Source organism: Rhinolophus sinicus, linkage group LG12, assembly GCF_036562045.2.
Source record: "Rhinolophus sinicus isolate RSC01 linkage group LG12, ASM3656204v1, whole genome shotgun sequence".
In the NCBI taxonomy this organism is placed as follows: Eukaryota; Metazoa; Chordata; class Mammalia; order Chiroptera; family Rhinolophidae; genus Rhinolophus; species Rhinolophus sinicus.
The window spans coordinates 54,814,261-54,835,170 of NC_133761.1; the positions used below are offsets into that span (position 1 = coordinate 54,814,261).

General features: G+C 44.6%; 1 protein-coding gene and 1 long non-coding RNA gene across 2 annotated transcripts; one reads left to right on the plus strand and one right to left on the minus strand.

The window, feature by feature from the left end:
• Window positions 1-887: 887 nt before the first annotated feature.
• Window positions 888-8,874, minus strand: SRP9 (signal recognition particle 9). Its single transcript, XM_019730917.2, has 3 exons — window positions 8,653-8,874; window positions 4,681-4,749; window positions 888-2,989 (listed from the first exon to the last, which is right to left on the minus strand). The coding sequence occupies exons 1-3, from the start codon at window positions 8,722-8,724 to the stop codon at window positions 2,870-2,872; spliced, it is 261 nt and encodes an 86-aa protein (XP_019586476.1). The 5' UTR covers window positions 8,725-8,874; the 3' UTR covers window positions 888-2,869.
• Window positions 8,875-8,877: 3 nt separating this feature from the next.
• Window positions 8,878-20,557, plus strand: LOC141567912 (uncharacterized). The gene is made up of 2 exons (XR_012490888.1): window positions 8,878-9,305; window positions 18,710-20,557. It is a non-coding gene; the product is annotated as an uncharacterized LOC141567912 (long non-coding RNA).
• Window positions 20,558-20,910: the final 353 nt, after the last annotated feature.

Sequence of the window (20,910 nt, forward strand, 5' to 3'; positions counted from 1 at the left end):
TTTTTTTTCATTTCAGCTATCATGTTCTAAATTTCCAAGAGCTCTTTAAAAGCAGAGCCCAAGACAAAGGCTTTCATATAAATAGTTCATTTGGGAAGTTGTTCCAGGGATAGATAAGGAGTAAGGGCTGGGGAGGTGAAAAGGTAAAGGAAGAAAAGACCATACAAGGATATGTTTTCAACCTGGCCGCTGCCCTGGGCAACTGGTGCTTGATTCTATGGGACCATCTTAGAAGTTTTATAAAATGAGAACTGTCCACCCAGGGGACAAAAAGTGGGAGTACTGGCTCCCATCCCTTATTGTTCAAGGCTTTGACTTCACTGCATCTCCTGGTTGCATGTGAATGAATGTTGAAACTGATGCTGTGTTTCCCTGAAAATAAGACCTAGCCAGACCATCAGCTCTAATGCGTCTTTTGGAGCAAAAATTAATATTAGACTCGGTATTTATATTATATTAATTATATTATATTCCCAGTCTTATAGTAAAATATAAATAATACTATTTTTATTTAGGGAGAAGCCAACCCTTTACAAGAGAACATGTATAGCCTAGCAGCAATGTTTAATGAGCTCTGTGACCCAAGGAGTATGGGTCTTTATAAGAGAAGAACAAAATGAAATTATTGCAACTGCTAACTGTACCTAGAATCTCAATGACCGCATGACTTCATTTGGATTACCTTACAGTCAGCAGCATTTGATCGAATGTATCACAAAACAATTTGCTAAAAAATAATCCATGGACGTGTGATTACAGTGTCTAGAAATACTTCCCGATTAAAACAAAATTAAGAGTCCCCAGCACTGCAATTTTCAGAATATATTATGATTTGGTATTTTATTATTTACATGGTCTTTAAGAGATTCAATACTTTTACCACCAACTAGTTCTCTTAGTAATTTTATTTTGTGGAGACACAAAAAAGTACAAGTTTTAGATTTGAGGATTTCAGTCCCCCCCGAAACATGCAAGAACACTGTCAACGAGGACAATCTTGTATATCCCAGCTGCCAAAAATGGCATGTAATAATAGACATAGCTTGGCAGAAAAGGCAGACATTACCAATAAATAATCACTCAATTAAAATTATGAGAAAACTTAACAGCTGTAGCTACTTACATCCTTCCCCCTGAAAAACAACAGTCATAATAATAGTAATAATAGCCACCATTTATTGAGCTTTACTATGTTCCAGGCACTGTGCTAAGGGCTTAAAATGGATCATGCCATTTAATCCTCATAAAGTCCTAAGAGTACTATTGTTAACTCACTTTCCAGAAGAAAATAGAGGCTTAGAAAGGATCTTGTCTAAGACCACAGAGGCACAGGTGTTGTGGAGCCAAGACTACAACCCAGGCCGTGTGCCTCAGAACCTCTGCTCCTACCCACTCTGCTATAAGCTGCAAAGGACTCCAAGAATCCAAATATGAGTCCATCCCTTTCTGGTTATCTTTACACAGTAGTGTTAAAAGTGGAAGATGTAAATGAAAAAGAGCAAAAAACTCCAGTGATCCCACTAATTCTGGAGGGAAAAAACCCCAAACTTAAAAAATCCTACACTATTTGATGTTATTTTCCTTAATCAAGAATCTTGCTAACAACATACAGCTCAGAGAAAGTCATGTAATTAAAGCACCAAGAAACAAAAAATGTAGTTGCAGTATTATTAAGCTCAGTTTCGACTACATGAATACAGTATACGCAGTCAAGAAATCAGTAATTCTTGAGAAGTCAAAAACTTTAAGAGAAACAATATATAGTCACATATTTTATTTACTGACCTCTCTGAAACATGTCAAAATTTGTAACGGCTAATGGAACTTTCCATCTTAAAATGTTGCTCAACGCGACAAATTCCTAACAAAAAATATTTTAATGTACGAATCAACATGTGAACATTACACTCAGGTTACAAATAAAAGCGAAATATCAAATAATATCATACTTTTGGTTTAATGGAAAATATTAAGTTGCGCCAGTCATGCTTTAACACTTTGGTTAAGCAAAGAGCAAAATGAGCAGGGAGGTGAGAGGTACACAAAGGTTTAACAGTTTACATAATCCATAGCCCTTCTGAGAAACCGGAAATATATGGCAAATATTTCTGCAATATGGTTCTTTCAGTCCATCAGCGATCGTTCTATTCGTGCATTTACAGGAACTGTTCGGTGTTTTGAGCACTGAAAACTAGATTCAAAGTAAGTCTCTGCTCAACAAGATGAATATGAATATGAATCCTTTATATTCAAAAATATTGTTTGAATTTGGAAAGTTTAAGGTAAAGCAAAGCTGTTTTCATAATTACTTTGGGGTACAATCGAGACACTACTGTACATTATCAGCATACTGCTGTACAGTTAATTCTGGTTATTGTATATTTGGTGGTCATCAACAGCACAAATTGTATGCTCTAAAAGAAATCTATTAATCCAGCAAAAATGGTTACATTTAATGTTTTTTAAAGATGGATATACTAAATTTAAGGAAGAATATGCTTTTCTTGACATCTCAATTTCAATTACTGATACAAATTTACCAAAAGAAATAATTATATATTTTGCCTTGCATCAAATAATCTGCAAAGTTTCTGAGACAGATGCATTTCTTGTTCAATTTCCAAAAATAAATAAAGGCTTTCTAACTGAAAGCATTTACAATCCTAGCTCTCTAAAGTAAACATTTTTTAAAAAGTACAAAAAGAAAAAAAAAAGAGAAAACAAAAACAAAGACAAACAAAAAAAAAGTACAAAAAAATGATCTCAGGTCTTCTGAATAACCCACTTAGTTACATAAAGTATTTTCTGTCTCAAAGTCAAAAGACATTTACTTCTAAGAACATGGCAAACAGTCTTCATTTCAAACCCTTCAGTCTGTTTCCATGGCAACACTGCGGGATTCCTTGGCTACCATAAGTCGCATTAGTTGACTGTGGAATTTCTCAATCTTCTTTACATCTTGAGCTTGGTCTGTTCTATACACCAAACACTGTCAGAAATTTTAAAAGTATACATTAACTATGTAAAACTAGATTATGCACAATGTAGCAAATGTATGACTGGGTAAGAAGTTGAGTCTTTGCTACTATTGTTTTGCTCTATTCTCTCTGGAGGACATACAGATGTACCCATCCACTCTGTGACAATCACAATTAAAATTTTTCTTGATGTGAATGCTCAAGATTCAAGCACACATTTATTGAGTCCATTAACTGGCAAGCACTAATGGTAGGTAGGTAGGTAGGTACTTTCACATATTTGGTTTCCTTTCCACAACAAACCAATTAGGTAAGCAGACTACGACTACAGCACTTTATAGATGAGGAAATTGAGGCCCAGAAAGCCTAACATTTGCCTGAACTTTTCCAAGGCTGAAGCATGGACAATGGCTAATCCAGGACTCAAATCTGTTGACTCCAAGTCTAGCAGATCAGACTTCAATTTACTCTTCCTTTTTCATATTTTCAGTTACTTCACCAAATTCAATCGGTTCTTGGAAGACATGCTAATCATTAAAAGATATATGACCAAAAAGTGATTTTTAAAGTCACTGTGAAACTTTAAAAATAATTAATCTATTAAAAAAATATTTACTAAGTACCCTCTGGGTCAAGGCTAGTCACTGAAAATACAGGTAAGAATATTACTGACCTATATTGTCTTGAAGCTCACAATCTATTAAAAAGACAAATGGGATAAAACAATGGTGGTGCAGCACAAGAAGAGCCAAAAAGAAAAGCAAGAGACGCAGCAATCCTTTTGAGCAGAGTTTTGAAAGATCAGCAGCAGTCTTGCCTAGTGGGGCCGGGTGGGATTTAATACTGCAAAGATGGAAGCAGAATGTTCAAAGCACAGAGGCCTACGCCAGCATGGCAGATTAAAGGAGCACTTAAGCAGAAGAAAAGGGCAGAGACCTGAGGTCGTGTGAGGATGGAGTTTACCTTGAGTGACGGATTACTCCAAAAGAAGAGGTACGAAAAGGCAACCAAGGACAGAATCCTGGAGAAACCAATATTTATGGGGGCACATCAGTGAAGTAATCCGCAAAGAATGAAACAGAAACATAGAGAAAGATAAAATGGAGCTGCAGATGGAAAAAATAATACTTTCCACGAGAGAGTGATTTTCTGTATCAAAAGCAGCAAGAAGGTCATGTGAGGTAAGAACAGGTGAGACTGCTGGGTTTGAAAATGAAGGGGCTACTGCTGAGCTCTCGCCAAGAGCAGTCTCAGGGGAATACTGCATGTAGGAAGCAGGTGGCAGAGGGTTAGGGTTAAGGAGTGAATGGGATGTGAGGAAGTGACAGGAGTGAGCAGACAGGGAAAGAGAGATGTAACTCTAAAGCCTAAATCTTGTGTTCGAATACCACCACTGACTTCTCACACTCCTATAAGGAAACTGTTACCTCCCTGCATCCAGTTTTGGTCTCTCCATTCCTCTTGCTTAAGGTCTGAAGAGAGCAATTATTAAACTACACTTGACATATCGTCTTAATGAAGCACGTTCAATTATTTCCTCCAGATCCTATAGAAGTAGCTTCTAGAATGCTGTTCTTGACTTTGGAACGAGATGCAAAATAAGCATCCTAATGGGTAATCTGCATAACTTCTATGTAGCTACTTTTAAATGATTACCTCAAACAAATCTGAAAGTATGCAACAAACAAAAATGTATACTTACAACTAAATCATCTGTTACTTTCATACACAAACTCCCATCAGCGTGTCTATATTTGAGAACCACACGTGCCTGAAACAAAAATACGTGTTTAGAAACAGTGAAGTCAAGGATATTGCTCATAAATAATGGAATCTTTAGGTGGGCTAAAACAGATCCTTTTAGAATAGCCGAAATGTCTAAAAGCACTTTTACTAAAAACGTATTGCTGACATGAGATACAAGCAGCATTTTAGTCCATTCTATTCCTATTGCTACAATTTATTTTTTTTTAGACTTAAGAAAAGTTGCATCTTTTACATGCAGTCAGTTTGAAGAGATGCACCGAACACATCCATATTCAGGCACTGTCTGTGAGACTCGTAAGGCGCTGGGCATTTCCTGACAGTAACATATCCTGAAGGGGATCGGAGCACACCACCTCACAATAAGGCACTTTGGCATAAGGACTGAGCAGAAGGAAACTAGCTCTCTGCCTTCTGGCTAAAAGCAGGACATAAATTAACCTTTGTAAAGGTGGCATGAATTTTCAGTTGTTACCAAGAAACCCTGTTATCTGCACAAACAAACTGTACTAAACACTCTTATTCCTCATACATTTCCTAGTCACTCGCCCACAACTTACCCCCCTTCCAGACGCCCCCAAACCCCTTTTCCTTTGTCCAGCTTCTTTCCCACTTTATCACCCTTTAAGATGGTATAGAGGCTCCAGATTATAACTGCTTCCTTACATTTTTTTGTGAACTCAGTGCATATGTAGTATTTTTTCCTCTTGTTAATCTGTCAGTTTAATTTGCAGGACACCAGCAATTAAGCCTATGAGGATAAAGGAGAAAGTATTTCTCCCCTACAATACTAACATATCTAGCCACAGAGCAATGATAGGAAAAGGGAAAAAAACTTAGCAGAAATATCTTGAAGTTCAAATCCATTTTCAGGAAATCATAGTTCACACTTTCCCTTTCCCATGGCTCTCAGGAGGCAGACCGAGACTAAAGCATTCTGCAAAATTACATCTTTATCGTGATGGTACATGATGGTACACTGAAGAGATGCCAGTACATTTCTTCAAACTGGCAGAAGCCTGCCTTGAAAAGAAGTCTCCATCAACAATTGTCCCAAATCTAGAGTAATTCCTACATTGAATGCCATGCCACACAATACTTTTTGTTGTTTCGCATTCTACAGTTAGGTAGTTAAGAAAAGGATTTAGATATCAGCATATTCCAATAAAAGAAGACATCTCCCAAGAGTTTACAACTTCCATTAACATTATTTTTATTTCTTTAAATGACAGTTTCACAATAGTGTATTGCAGCTGAGTCAATGTTTTGTTAACCAATGTAATAACTGTTTTAAAAAGTGCAGTCTACAAAGCCAAAACAGGAACATAATTTTTAAATGGTTATAATGTGGCACCAGAAGCCTCAAGACAATTCTGGGAACTAAATAAAAAGGGTTATCAGAGCTGTAACCTACAGCTTTTCCCATTATGCTCTCAGCTTCCCTGGGATTGCAAAAAAAAAAAAAAAAAGTCACACCACCCTATGAGATTTGTCCTGGTGGAGGAAGGGAACTCACCAGTAGATATAAATAATAACTAGGTTAATTACCGTTAGCTTACCTGATGCTATTTATTGAACTATGAAATTCAGTTTTACATATTTTTTAAAAGTTCAGTTCTCCAGAAACAAAAAGAAACTGAAATTTTAAAATGTACTAAGCATGACAACTATGTAAAGTTTCAACTCTTTAAAATACTCACTGGCTTCATTAGTAGAAATGAGAGAGTTAAAAGGTCTCTAGTATTATAAGACAGTCCATTTTATAACTTGGGGAGCAAATAAGTTACCATGTCAGATGCCTTGAAGTGAGAAAAAGAAATCAAGGTTCTGGCTCTCTTAAGAACTTTGAATTCTACCAACCCAAAACAACCAAAACACAAAAGAGCATGAAGTCCACTAAAGGCATATACAGATAGAATGCTAAAAGAGAAAACAAGTACTTTAGACTGGGGGGAGAGGAAGTGTAAAGAGGCTTCCAGAAGATGGGTTTGGAAATGCCTTTTTTCTTTTAGGGGAGAAGGTAGCAGAAAGGCCAAGGAAGCAGTCTGAACGAAGATTCGATGAATTCTGTAGCTTCTTGAGTCTAGAGCTGAGAGTGGAAATGGTGGGAGACAAAGCCAAAAAGACTGAAGACAGGATCAGACTGCAGGATGGAAGTCTGAATTTCATCCAGCAATCAATGAAGAACCAGTTTTTAAGTAGGAAACTGGGAGAATTCAACTTTTTGTGTTTTAGACAATTATGGCGTGAGCATGAAGGAGGGATTCAACAGGCAGACAGAACTAAGACGTTATTACATGGTTGGGTACAGTAATACCATCTTCAACTGGAGCAATGCCAGAGAGAATGGTAAAGGTGATGTGTACCATCATGAACAGGTTCAATGTGGTGGGGAGAGAAGACAGAAAAGTATGTAAAACAGATCCCGGGGAGTTCTGACAAAATGTCTTTTCTTCTGAGTCCTGGCAGTATGAACTGCTGAAAACAGCATGGACTTGGGGTTTAGAGACCTGGTTCAAACTTTAGCTTAATCTCTTAGATGAGGCAAATCATTTAATATATCTAAGATTGTTCATTCATCTACCTCAAGGGGTTGTCTTAATTGTTCACGTGAATTATACATATAAATGTATGTGAAGTGCCTGTCACATAGAAGGCACTCAATAAAACTTTTAGTCAAGCTCCCTCCCTGACTCATCCCTTTACCTCCCTATTAAAAGCCAGTAGAAGGCTATCACGAAGACACATAAGTGTTTAGGTCCCTGGCATTTTCTGATTGTGTAAAGAGCTGAAAAGTTTTCCCTCTCCTGTCTATTCTAGACATCTTGGTTCACAGCGGTGCTCCGTAATTACCGTTTTATTTCCACTTTCCCGACCACCACCACCACATTCTTAAAATATGATTACTCCTGATGTGAGTTTGTATATTCTTTACTATCTTTTCAAATATTTTAAATTTACACTATGGGTACTTCTGGACAAAAATCCTGTATTGTTCTCATAATATATTGTTTGCATGAAGCAATGAATGGCACTATGAATAAGGGAAATCAACCAAACGGAGAAGCCAGAAAAACTGTGTTATAAACGAGGTACTCAACTTGAAAAATATCTAATTCATTCTATTATTATTATATTATCGTATTGTAAAGAATGGAACAGAATGTTTTACAGCGTCTTGTTACTTAGCCAGGTCTAAAAAGCTTGCAGGATTTTTAGGTAACAAAAGGTGCTTCAAATAAGTTTTAGATATGACAATAAATCTTAGCTTTTTAATAATGAGCTAACCTCTGGCATCCACTTATAATAACTTTTACGGGGGCCCTGAATGAGTCCTCCAGCCCCCTAAAATTGTTTGCAAACCTTTAAGTGCATTTTTCTGAGGAAAGGGTGCAAGCATTCTCACATTCTCAAAAGGGCATTGCCCCCCCGCTCCCCAAATTAAGAACCACTGTTCCATGGGGTGTAGATGTCTCCAAATTGGGGTTGTTCAACATGTCTCGGGGTTGGCAGAAAAAAATACCATCTTATTTCACACGAAGTACCTTTCTACCCTGGCGGCAGGGGAAGAGGGTAGCAAGACTACTACCGGACAGGAAGCCGCAGCTGCAGGGGGAGGAGCCCTGCCCTTAGAGACACGTAAACCATCCAAAGCCCTATGGGAAGCTGAGGGACTGGGGCCGGGGAAAAACCGAAGGGAGATGTGAGGGCCCTGAAATGACCCTGATTTTTGCCCATTTCAGGGCCGTTAATCAGGGAGGAGGCAGTAGGAACCATCGGACTTGGCGGGGTCCGTCTCTGCTCCCTCGCAGCACCTAGCAGGGTGCTGAAGAAGCTCCGGAGGCCGAGCGGATGGCAGGGAAGACACCCTGGGCTGGGGACAGAGGCACCGGCCCCGCCGGCAATTTACCTTCATAGGGTCGGCGAGGTAGAGTTTCTCGGCCGCGCGACTGAACTCCTCCCAGGTCTGGTACTGCGGCATCGTGGGCCCCGCGGCGCAATGGGAGAAGGAGGCAAGGTCGGGACCAGAGCCGGCGCAACCCGGCCCGCCTACCCACCCTGGGTACCTAACTCCCACCACGGCCACTACCACCACCTCCACCCGACACAGCGCCCAGCGGCCCAGAGACGGTGGCACCTCCTCCCACCAACGCTTCGTTTCATTGGGTGACTCTGACCGCCCTTGTCCAATAGGAAGGCAGGATGTTGCGAGGGAGGGGGCGGAGCCCCGAGCGTGTGGCTCTGGGAGCTGGCCCAGAGAAGTCTAGAGCAGGGAAAGTTGGTGCCTGCTACGACGCCCCCTGGAGGTCTGGAGGAACACGTGTCCTGCCGTGCTCTGGGCTGGACTGCAATGGTCATGTCCGGGTTCCTTCAACAAAGACTGAGCGGCTCAGTGATCGGCGCTGGAGATACAAGGATGGGGACGACAGGGTCCAACGGTCACACCCACAGCTTAGTAAAGGAGAGGGGAGACACACAGACGAGAGTGCGGCCGAAAACTTTATATCGTTTACGTCGGGTCAGTGAAACACAAGGGAAGAAGGATTCCTTGTGGGTTGCGAGGTACGTGAATAGAGGCAGCACAAGCTGAACCTCGAGAAACCTGGTGGATGTTCAACAGGTGGGCGAGGAGGGGCAGAAGATTTAGGCCCATTTTAGATCTGCAGTGCATTTCATGTGACGGGTGCTTAGGGGGTGGGGGAAGAGAAGGAGAAGAAGCCATATCATAACTTACAGCAGGATAAGAAATTTGATCTTCATCCTCCAGGCAGTGGGGTGACGTTGCAGGGTATCTTTCGTTCATTAAGTTGATTGAGGCATATTTTGCGTAAAATAAAACATTCTGCTTTTAAATGTACAGTTTGATGCATTTTGACAAAGGTACCCATTGGGTGTATACCCAATACCACAGTCAAAATACAGACTATTCATCTCCAAAAAGGTCCTCATGTTTCTTTATATTCAACCTCCCCACGCCCACCCCTGGCCCCAGGCAATCACTAATCGGCTTTCTGCTACTATAGATTAGTTTTTCCTGTCCATTGAAGGGCTTTAAGCAGATTTGCGTTTTATAGGCCTCCAGCTGCACACTTGAGACTGAAGCCAAGTGAGGCAAACCTGGAGGCAGGGAGACCTCTTAAGATGCTCTTGCAGTAATGCTGGCATAAGAGATTATGACTCTGGATTAAGGCACTCGCTTAGGAATTGAGAGGAGGACACAGATTGGAGATTTACTTGGTGAATGATTGGATGTCAGGAATACAGGAGAGAAGAGGAGAAAATGACTCTTAGGCCAGTGGAGGTGGCGGTCGTTGACTGATACGGGAAAGGAAGATCAGGTTTGGGGAGACTGGGGAAGACGGTAAGTTCAGTTCTGGACTTAATGTGCTGGAAGTATCTTTGGGACATCCAGTGGAGGTGTCCAGTAGCCTAGCTGGGTCTCTCCATCTGAAACTCCTGGAGTGGTGTAAAATAGGAGTCATCGGAAGAGGTAGGTCTTAGTTGAGCCCTCCCAAGGAGAGGACATAGCACAAGAAGAGAAGAGAAGGATAATCCTGGGAAACAGCCACATGTACAAAGGGTGAGAGAGAGGGAGTAGAGTCCACAAAGAGGCAGAGGAGAATTATCAGAGAGAGAAAAGGAGACCAGGGAGGGAAGTAAAGGGAGGAGAGGGTTTTGAGGAGGGAGCTGTCAGGGGTGTCAGATAACAGATAGGACTCAAGTACAACAAGAACTGAAATGAGTTGGTTGATTGTAGTCATTGGGAGGTGACCCTGGTCAGAGGAGACTCTGGCAGGCTGGGGATCAATCAAGTAGAACTGACTGACAGGCGGAAGAGGTGACAAAGTGAAGGCAGCTGCTTTGTTCTCTTCTCTATGAACTCAACCATGAGCAGAAGAGGAGATAAGAAGATGGCCTGAAGACACTGGGTGAAGAAGCGTGTTATTTATTTATTTTTATAAATTTTATTGGGGAATATTGGGGGACAGTGTGTTTCTCCAGCGCCCATCAGCTCCAAGTCATTGTCCTTCAATCTAGTTGTGGAGGGCGCAGCTCAGCTCCAGGTCCAGTTGCCATTTTCAGTCTTTAGTTGTAGGGGGCACAGCCCACCTTCTCATGAGGGAATTGAACCAGCAACCTTGTTGAGAGCTCGTGCTGTAACCAACTGAGCCCTCCGGCCGCCCCTCCGGAGGCTCAGTGGCAGCTCCTTGTCTTCAATCTAGTTGTGGAGGGTGCAGCTCACTGGCCCATGTGGGAATCGAACCGGCAACCCTGTTGTTCAGAGCTCGCCTTCCAACCAATTGAGCCATCGGGCCGCCCGAGTGTTATTTTTTTTAAGGTGGAAATATCTTGTGTCTGTTTATAACTTTTAGAGAAGCCATTATAAGAGAAAGAGAGACTTAAAATATAACAAAAATGGGAAAGCAAGATCTCAGGGGTAACAGGAAGGGGAGGAAACTTCTGTATGAAAACAACAGAAGTTTCACCATTGCCTTTGAGGAGGTGAGGAAGGAGGAAAAGGTGGGTGAGGATTTAGGTGAGTACGTAGATACAAGGGCAAGTAAATGTTCTTTGTCACTTAAGCGGCAAGGCCATCTTCTAAGCTAGGAGGGTATGGGTGGGTTTGGAGCCTTGAGGAGAAGATTTGGGAAGGCCACTGTGAGAAATGAGTGAGGAAGTAGACCCGAAACTCCAAAACAGTATGTCAGGCAGGGCTGAAGTCCCAGCTGAAATCGGAGATCATCTGGGAATAGTCCCAATCTGCACATTTGTGATCTATCTTCAACACCATCCAAAAGCCTGGGTCTTGGAATAGAAAAGGCAGATGTTAGGGTTTTATAGGGTCCATGAGGCAGAAGGACAAAATGTTGGAAGAATTGGCAAGAGAGTGGTAGAAGTGATAAATTATGAGATCCAGGTTAGATAGATGAGTAATTAATTGGGTCAAAAAAGAGAGGTGAAGGGGCCAGGTTTCAAGGAAATCTGAAAGTAACATAACAGGAAAGAGGAACTGCAGTTATGGCCCGATTCGGTATTTAACATTTTAGAGGAGCAGTAGTCCCTGGTGAGGCTGGGCTGTCCGCCGAAGTATTAAAGACACTTCTGAGAAAGAAATGGGAGAGGATAAAGAAGAAGGCTGTGAGCCAGGGACCCAAATCCTCAGTTAAGGAGGTGGGGGAGCCAAAAAGAAGTGAGCGGCAGAGAGGGCAGAGTCAGATGGAATGACCCTGGGAGGAGACTTTTTTGCCTGAAGGTGAAAACAGTGGAAGTTAAGACAATTGCAATTTTGCCTTCTGTCACCATGTGGACTATAAGAGATCAATTTCCTTTCAGTTTCGCAAAGCATATATCAAATGCCCACCCTGGGCAAGTAGCAAGAGCTGTGCTGGGCACTGGAGACCCAGCCGTGAAAGAGACAGACCTAGTCCCTGCCTCATAGAGCTCAAAGCTTAGCAGGACGGGTGATAATAAAGAAGTGATTGCATTGGGAGCGTCCCCATCACTGTGAATTCCATCTTCACCTACCTGAGCTTAGCCCAGTCCCAGCCCCTAAAAAGAGAGCGAAATCAAGGTGACGAAGAAGTTAGGAGAACTGTCCTTGATCATTCAAATATCCCCAGCTACACTCGGATGCATTCCTTAAAGTAGGTTATTCTTTTCCAGCTGTGGAGAAATGGCTTCCGAAAGGCTATCAGAGAGTGTCCTTTATAAATTGCTCTCACACACACACGATGTCAGAAAAAGAAAGATTCCTTTCATTCCCAGTCAAGAAGAGCGGGGCCTCTGTACTCTTTGTGGTTATCCCTTTGGCTTCATTTTCACACGCATGTCTCATCTGAGCCTTCAAACAACGCTGTGAGGGCGGTCCGGGAGCTCTTATCATAATTCCAAACATCTGAAAAACCAAAGTATCTTGGTGACTTCTTTGATGGAAAACTTGACCTGACCGCTGGTAAGGTTGTTTATAGCCTTGATCTGACCCACTTGGTATGTTTGACTACTAGGTGGAGACCAGTCTCTGTAATATATGGCAAATGTACCACATTACCTTTCTGGAATTCCAAACAAGCTGTGAGTTCCAAAACGCGTGTGGCCCCAAGGATTTCAGGTAAGAGAGTATAGACCCGTGCACCTCGCCTTTATAGGTGATGAAAAAACCAAGCCTGAGAAATAAATTATACTAAACAGATTGGCACTGGACTTTGCTCTTCATTGTTCAGCAAATGGCAAGCCAGCACATGTTAAGCACCACAGGAAGTGGTAGGATTAATTTTGATTTTAAGAAAATGTAACTGGTGTCAATAGGGAAGCTAGATTGGCAGACAGAGCCTGGGTGCAAGGTCAAAACCAGAAGCTCTTGTTCCTTCCCTTCTCTTGTGATTGTTTTCATGTTCTTGCCTCCCATTCAATCCCATTGTCACCATGGTGTCTTGCACTCTACCCACCCTCATCCCCCCAACTGAAGCTGCTTTCACTGAAGTCACCAAGTGCTCTCCCAGGTCACCACTAACCTTTGTTGCCCAATCCAGCAGTCAGCTCTTAATTCTCTCTTAATTAGATTATTCAGCTGCACTTGAGGACACTGGCCACCACTTTATCCTTAAAACTTCCCAAGCCCTTGGCTTTTTAGATCCCATTCTTCCTCTCTCCTTCACTTCTCTGGTTTTCCCTGCTCTGCCCTGTGCTGGCCTCCTCTGTGCCCCCTGTTCCCTTAGCATTGGGTCCCAAGGTCCCAAACTTTGATTTCCTCCTCTATAGTCCTTCCTGGGTGATACTCCGGGTTTTCACTTCTACCTCCTTGCTGTGTGACTCCTGACTCTCCTTGCTTAGTCCAGAATTCTTCCTGAAGCTCCAGATTCATGTATCCAAATGCCTGCCAGGCCCTGGGCTAAGCCTACAGTTCAATGTTGGGAGTCAAAAACAATTTCTCAACAAACTGAAGCAATTTATAAGCAATAAGTGTGATGTCTCCATTTTTGCGTATTTTACTGTTGCCATTGGCAAGTTATTAGACATTCATATATTATATTTGACTGCCAGGAATTCAATAAGTGTATTGCAGATCTTTTAGGAGCCACTCTGCCGGGCAAAGTGCTTATCAGCTAATGAGGGCAGCGGCAGAAATAATAAGGCAAATTCACAAATACCTATAATCAAAGACAGAAAACGTGTCATGTCACAGTGAGAGAGAGAGCAGTCTCATCCACAAGATTTGGCAGTACATGTGTTTACTTTCCCTCTCCTTTCTCTTTTCCCAAAGGAGGAAGGTTTTGTGGTTAAGATAGAGAGAAATAACTGATTGTTTTTGAATTCTTTGCTTGAAGCTGTTCGTCCCTTTTCATCGTCCTCCATTGTCTTCTAAAACCTGTCAGCGTCATAGCTGTTCTAGACTCAGAACAGCTATCGGTTCTTAACTGGATTCTCATATAAATAATCATAATAATAGTCCACAGTGCTGCTGGCATGCCAGGACCCCGTGTCATGATGTTGATTTTCATGCATCAAGTATTTCGGGAACCCATGATAGGCCAGGAGTCAAAGAAACCCTGATCCTCCTGCCCCTTCACGGGTTTCATAGCTTCAATGCACAGCAGTCAGAGTGGAACAAACTTGGTACGTAGCCAGCCAAGAAACCGGTTTGCCCAGTAGTTGAGTCCAGAATGGGGAGGGAAGGAAACCTGAGGGCATTCTGATGTGGAGCGGGACTGGGGCGGCTTTGGTCCAGTGTCCAGTGGAGGGCAGTCATGTGCAGACAGTCACATGGAGACATTTCCCTGCGGCCCAATTCCAGCCTTTTCCTGAAGGAAATGGTCCCCCATGGAGCACATACCCTCTAGCTTAGCTGGGGAAGGCATTGGTTGGTATGGCTACCTTTTGCTCAATCTGTCCCTTTCTGGAGAGAGCCCTGGCTCTTATTTGATTGCCAGAAACTTCCAATCCAGTTAAATTCATTACTTACTTATTAAGCCCCTCTTCCGTGTCAGTCACCCGACCTGGTGCGTGATACAGGGAAAACAAAGACATGTACAAGAAGCTAACATGCCAGTGAGAGCAGAGGAGGGTGCAGAGGTAATGTAAGCTTACAATCAAAACTGAAGGCAGAAATCGGCGTTTATAAAGCATCTACCACAACAGGGTACCGTAGCTGGGAACTCAGGCAGGTCTGAGCATCCCCTCCCCGCCCAGGTGTTTTTGGAGGGAGGTGACTGGATGAAGTGTCACAAACAGTTCCCCCTAGTGTGTCTGTGGGAGCAGCCCAGAGGTGACCCCCAGGGACACACATTCAGCTCTCCCGAATTCTGTGATCAGAAGCCCTGGAGTTGCCTAGGGACAAAGAGGATAAGGAATATCTGGAAGTTGGGGGTGGGGTGGGAAAGGGGGGAGCGCGAGGGGCAAAGGCAAAGATAGAAGTCGCCCTAAGAAACAAAGTCCCCTCCGGAGACAAACTGAAGGGACTGGGAGATCAAAGATCACATCAGCATCTACGAAGCCATCTCCCAGGCGCATCTCAGAGCTCCTGGCAGCTGTCTCTCCCTGTCCCAGTTGCACCCCATCCAAGAATGCTGACATTCCCATACTTTGGGCAGGTAATGATCCCTTTAAGGTGAAACAGGATTGGAGCAGAATGGACACACCTCCAAAAACAACAGGGAAAAAAAGCCTTGTTTTTTCCAAGGGTGTTGAGAGCGAACAGGCACCGATTGAGCTTTGGGGATCAGAAAGGCCACCCTGAGCGCGGCCTCCTCTGGGGGAAGCTGGGTCAGGCCAGGTCACACAGTGCCTGACTCGGGTGTGCTGGCTGTTCTGGGGACCAGAGGCCAAAGGTGGGGGCACTGAGATTCCAGAGGCCCCTGGCTTGTCAGTTTCATCTGAAACAGATTAAAATGCAATGCAAACCCAAGTAGCTGGGAAGAAAAGGTCAGAATTTTACCCCCACCTGCTCTCCTCCCTCCTCCTCAGTGCCCTGTGCTCTGGCCTGGGTCCCATCGCTGCTCAGATTTCCCTGCATGCCCATGAACCACGGAGAATGGCCCCATTGTAGATGAGACAAACCAAAATAGCAGCATCTTCTGTTCTCTGCCTTAGGGAGATTCACTTAAAACCCCAAAGTCCCAGATGTGGACGACAATGGGAGTTGTTGTTGCAAATTAGTGATCCTGGAACAGATGAGAAGCAGGTAGTCGGAAGGCAGCCAGTGTGGTGGGTTGGGCTGCAGAGAGAACAATTACACAGTCACTCCATTAACCCAATTAGCCCTCCCTGGCAGGAATCCTGCTAATCACCAAAGAAGCACGGTGGGGAAGGTGGGAAAAGGGGACAACCAACTGGTGGGGGTGGGAGGTAGGAAAGGGGACATCATGCTGGAACCAATGCACTAGGAATAAAACTTCAGTGATTTCTCAGCCGGGAAGTGTTTTGTTTTGTTTTAGTCATTTTTTAAATGTTCTGGATTTTCAAAAACCATGTCCCGGGGCATTTGGAGGAATAGTGTCTGCATTAATTAATAAATCAGATGACATCTCCACTCAACAATGGGCTGTCGTAGACCATCTCTGGGTGGCCTGGGAAATGGTGACTGTGGACTTTTGATTGATCACAGATCTGTCAGTTAGTCCAACAAGTCAATGCATAGATCCTGAGCCTCAACCTGGTACGTACTTGGGTTTTGGGGAGGGGGAGTGGACACAGCACAAAACAGGCAATGTCCATACGCACAGCTAGCCATCATAAATAGTGTTTAGAATCAAGTCACAAAATTCTGCGGAGCAGAGAAGGGACAGGTTAACTGAGGGCAGGAATCAGGAAAAGCTGCCCAGAGGACTTGGGTTTTGAAGATAAAGTTCAGATGATAATAGATGGAATGGCTAGGCTTTTGGATACAGAGAGGGTGTGAGCAAAGGCACACAGACAAGCTTTCAGGGAGCAGGGGTAGCTCTCCCCAGAGGGAGGTTGAGGTCCCCGGAACAGGGTAAGGTTAGTGGCAGAGATGCCTAGAATGACTGGTTGGGAAAGAGGGCACTGGAGTGGGCAGTGGGAACTGGAAACATGGTGAGCGAGGGCCTCCCCCGCCCCTGTCTTGACTTTCTTTTTTAGAGGCCACGGGTGAGAGCCTGGCCTGGGAGGTGAGTGTGACCACGTGGGGCTGCAGGAATCAGGACACTGATAACCACAGCCTCCATCGGGAAGTAAAGGGAGACAGAGACAGCTACCACCTCAGTGCACTGGGTGACTGTGGGAGGACAGATGGAGAAGATAAGCCCAGCCCCGGGGGAAATCATAACTGATTAGGTGCCTGCCCTGTCTCCTTCTCCACTCAGGCCCGAGAGCCACTGTCCCCCAGCTCCCCCACTCTCTCACTCCATTATCACTTGCTCCACACGTCATTATACTCTCACCCATTTTCTCTCCTTTGCTCTCATTCCTTTCTCACCTTATCCAGTCTTCCAGCCACTGTGAAAGAAAAAAATAGTAAAACATGCAAAGCTTTTGTCTTCGGGACAAAGCTGAGGTATTCTGTGTCTCTTGTGTTTGACCGATTGCAAACCTAGTGTGTCTGGTTGCTCAAGCTCCTGCTAAGCTTTGCTCCCCTTTGTGGCCTATCTTCAGGGATGCGGGGCTGGGAGGGCAGACGCTGACCTTTGTAACCAAATACCTCGGACAGGACCATGCAGTCAGTACTACTCAGTAAATATTTGCAGATGACCAGCATGAGACGTATGGAGAAACTACCTCTCACCAGTTTTTAGGAAAACATCCCTCTTTAATTACTGACCAGTGGAATTTCTGTATCTCCAGAGATGCCTCAGGCTATATGTTGAGATCTATGGGACTGTTACAATCCATAGGGCGAGGCGTGGGAAACACGTCCATCCTGGCTTCTGGGCCTCCTTTCTTCTGGGTGTGGGTCACTGACACCCTGCTGGACACAGCCGTCCTTCTTCCATTTCCGGTTTGAAGCCACCCAGGCTCCTGGCAGGCCTCCCCATGTCTGTGCAAGGCTGGAATCGTGTTTGTGTGTGAATGGATGGGTATTCTTTACCCCCTCTGCGGCCAACCACACAATACCCGCCTGTTCTCAAAGCACCAGCCCCAAGTCACTCCAGCTTCTCCTGAGGTTTCATAACTGCCCAGTGACCCACACCTGGTCCTTCTTCCCCTGGGGTGGCGAGGTCGGAGGCCAAGGAGATGCCGCCTGGCTGGTTTCCCCCACTCCCTGCTCGTGCAAGTGCAGGAGCCTGAGGAGACTGGGGTTTTGGAGGCTGATTCACGTTTGTGTGAGTCAAAGGGAGCCTTGAGCTGGGGCACCTTCAGGAGTGAGTTACCTCTATTCCAGCCAGGAGGAGATGAACAGGTCTCAGGCTCACCTATAGGCCGAGGTGGGGAAACCACTTCAGCAGGGCAAGGAAGTGCAGACCAGCAGTGGTGTGGTACCCAGACAGCTTTCCAGCGTCCCCTTGAGAGGCTCTTGCCTATCTCCCGGCTCTGCTAGCGGGAGGCCCAGGCTCGGCTCTCAGCAAACCCGGACAGAAATGGCTGTGGAGCTCCCCCTGACCTTGACCTTGGCGCTCCCACTACAAGCACTAACAGGCCTTTAGGAAGGTTCCTAACTTCCTGCGGTGGGGGGCAGTTAGGACGAGTGGCTGCTGACGGCTGTGTCACTTTCTGGTGCAGTGCCAGGTGGCCGGCGCCACCACCTCTCCTCCGTCCAGATGCGGAAGCCAAGGGCGCTCAAGGAGGATGGCTGCTCTGGAGCTCCCAGCCTTGAACCCGTGTGTCCTCTCTTGGTGTCGGGAAGCTTTACAGCTGCTCTGGGCCAGCAGAGCCTTCTCTTGCTAACTTGGGGCTTTTTAGATCAGGGTGTTGGTGAAGCAGAGTTTTGGCAAGAGCCTTGGTTGCTCCTGCCAGGAAGAGGCTGAAGAGAGATAATTAGACCTGGTGATTGGTTTGCTTTTTACTTTTTTCAGGCAACGGTCACTATGTTTGAGAGAAGACACGGAAGAAAGGTGTCCTCCAGGACCAAGGCTACCTACACTGCTAATTCTAGGGGAAATTGCTGGTCACGGCTAGTCCAGTACTTCCTATCATGTCTCTCCTGGCACATCTATGTGACTGTGAAGTGATTCTCTCCAACCCACGCTGCCCCCAACACAGCAATGAAGGTTTACCGTACCCACGTCCACTTCCACCCACGTCCATGCTCACCCAAGTTCATGCTCACCCACGTCCATACTCTTCCCTCGTCCACACTAAGCCCGGGCCCAGGCATCTTAAAACCTTGAATCCAAGTGTGATGTTTAGATGAAGTCACCCAACTCTGGCTCCTCCAAGAAGAGATTCTGTGGGGACGATTGCAAAGGACTTCAAGAAAGGCTTTTGTTTCTGGGCAGAGCTGACTCATCATTTCCCCTCAAATAAGTTTGCTTCCTGGGTGGTTTCCAGGCTCCCATCCTTCCAGTTGGCCATTTCTCTAGACCAGATGGTTTATATTGGATCTCAATTTGCCATGTGCCACCCTAGGTGATTGGTTCGCTTTTTACTTTTTTCAGGCAACGGTCACTATGTTTGAGAGAAGACACGGAAGAAAGGTGTCCTCCAGGATCAAGGCTACCTACACTGCTAATTCTGGATTTGTCCCATGTTCTGGATTTGTCCCAACCCGAGCAGCTGATTCACTCAGACATTCTGGGAAGTCCTCACCATGTGACTCACCTCCGCACATCAGCATCGAAGCTGTAGAGCAGATTTCCCATTTTGGGGGGAGCCTATTGATTCTAAGCACAGACACAGAAGGGTGGCCCTGGGAGACTGAAGTTGGACCTCAGGCTGGGTCCCTAGGAGCTCTGCCTCGGGTCCTCGGGAGCTGGTACTGCCTTTGGGAGGATTCCAAGCCCATCTGAGGATGGATGAGGCTACGATCAGTAATCTGTTTTTGTGGTTGTGTATTACTTTGGGTCACAGCAGAGGAAAGAATTCACGGCCAGTTTGAGCTCTGAGAGTTTAAGTTTAAACAGGATGGACTTCCTCTGGTTTCCTCCTTCGTCAAACATTTTTTTCACTAGTTATTGAGTGTATACTGGGTGCCAGACTTTATGCTTAGGGCTTGGGAATCAGGATAAAAAGACAGTTCTTGCCTTCAAGGACTTATTGACTAATGTCTGAGATAGGGAGGCACTAACAACAAAGTAAGTGAGAGCTAATGTAACACAGTGATCAACAAGCATCCATACTCAGGGGCCAGACCGCCTGGGCTCGCACTGCTCGGCCACCCACAGGCAGTGTGACTTTGGGCAAATTACTTAACCGCCACGTCCATCCATTTCCTCATCTGTATAGAATGAGAACAATGATGATACCTACCTTAGTGTCTTCTGAAGATCAAATTAATGAATAGATTTAAAGTACTTAGACCAGTGCCAGGAATAATGAGAATGATACACATCTGAGATATTTTAAAAGCTGTCGCATTCACAGGACTAATTGGATGGGGACTTAAGAGGAAGGAAGGGGCCGTGTCTAAACCCTAGGAGTCTGCGAGCAGGACATGTGCAGTGTGGAAAGCTGTATTTGAGTCTAGGGTCCACTACAATATACATATATAGTTAATCTTGAATAATTATGGCCTCGGTCTGTTCCTTTGTGAAGTGAAGATAATACTATCTTTCCTTCTAACCTCATGAGGAGAAAGGAAGAGAGACCAACATTTGAATCTACCGTGTACCAGACGCAGTTTTATTCTGAGGATTGAGACAAATAACATATTTTAAAATTGTTTATATTAAAAAATATATACTTGCAAACTATAAAGTACAACATACAGGGTAACTGTGATTTCTTTTCCCTACTCATCCCCCGTGCATCCCACTCCCACAGCCAACAGCATGGAGAACTGAGAGATGACGGAGACACAGGCGCTTTGGTCTGACTTTAATACCAGCAGGGACTGCTGAGAGACTGTTTTGCTTCTTTGTGATTCCCCGCATTTCCATGCTATCTCGTCCCTAATTACTAAAGCCTTGTGATCCCTAGGATCTGGGAGCACCACGAAGCATAGAGAGACGTGCTGAGCTTCTTAGAGGAAAAGTTTCATGGATGACGCCATCGGACAGATGGAACACACACTTTCCCCAGCGCAGACCCGGGTTCCTCCAGGACCTGGAGGAGCTGA

Coding starts and splice junctions, on each gene's coding strand:
- SRP9 (XM_019730917.2), bottom strand. CDS start 8,724: ATGCCGCAGTACCAGACCTGGGAGGAGTTCAGTCGCGCGGCCGAGAAA. Junction 4,750..8,652: donor ACCTCGCCGACCCTATGAAG/GTAAATTGCCGG, acceptor TTTTTGTTTCAG/GCACGTGTGGTTCTCAAATA. Junction 2,990..4,680: donor AAGTAACAGATGATTTAGTT/GTAAGTATACAT, acceptor AATTTCTGACAG/TGTTTGGTGTATAGAACAGA.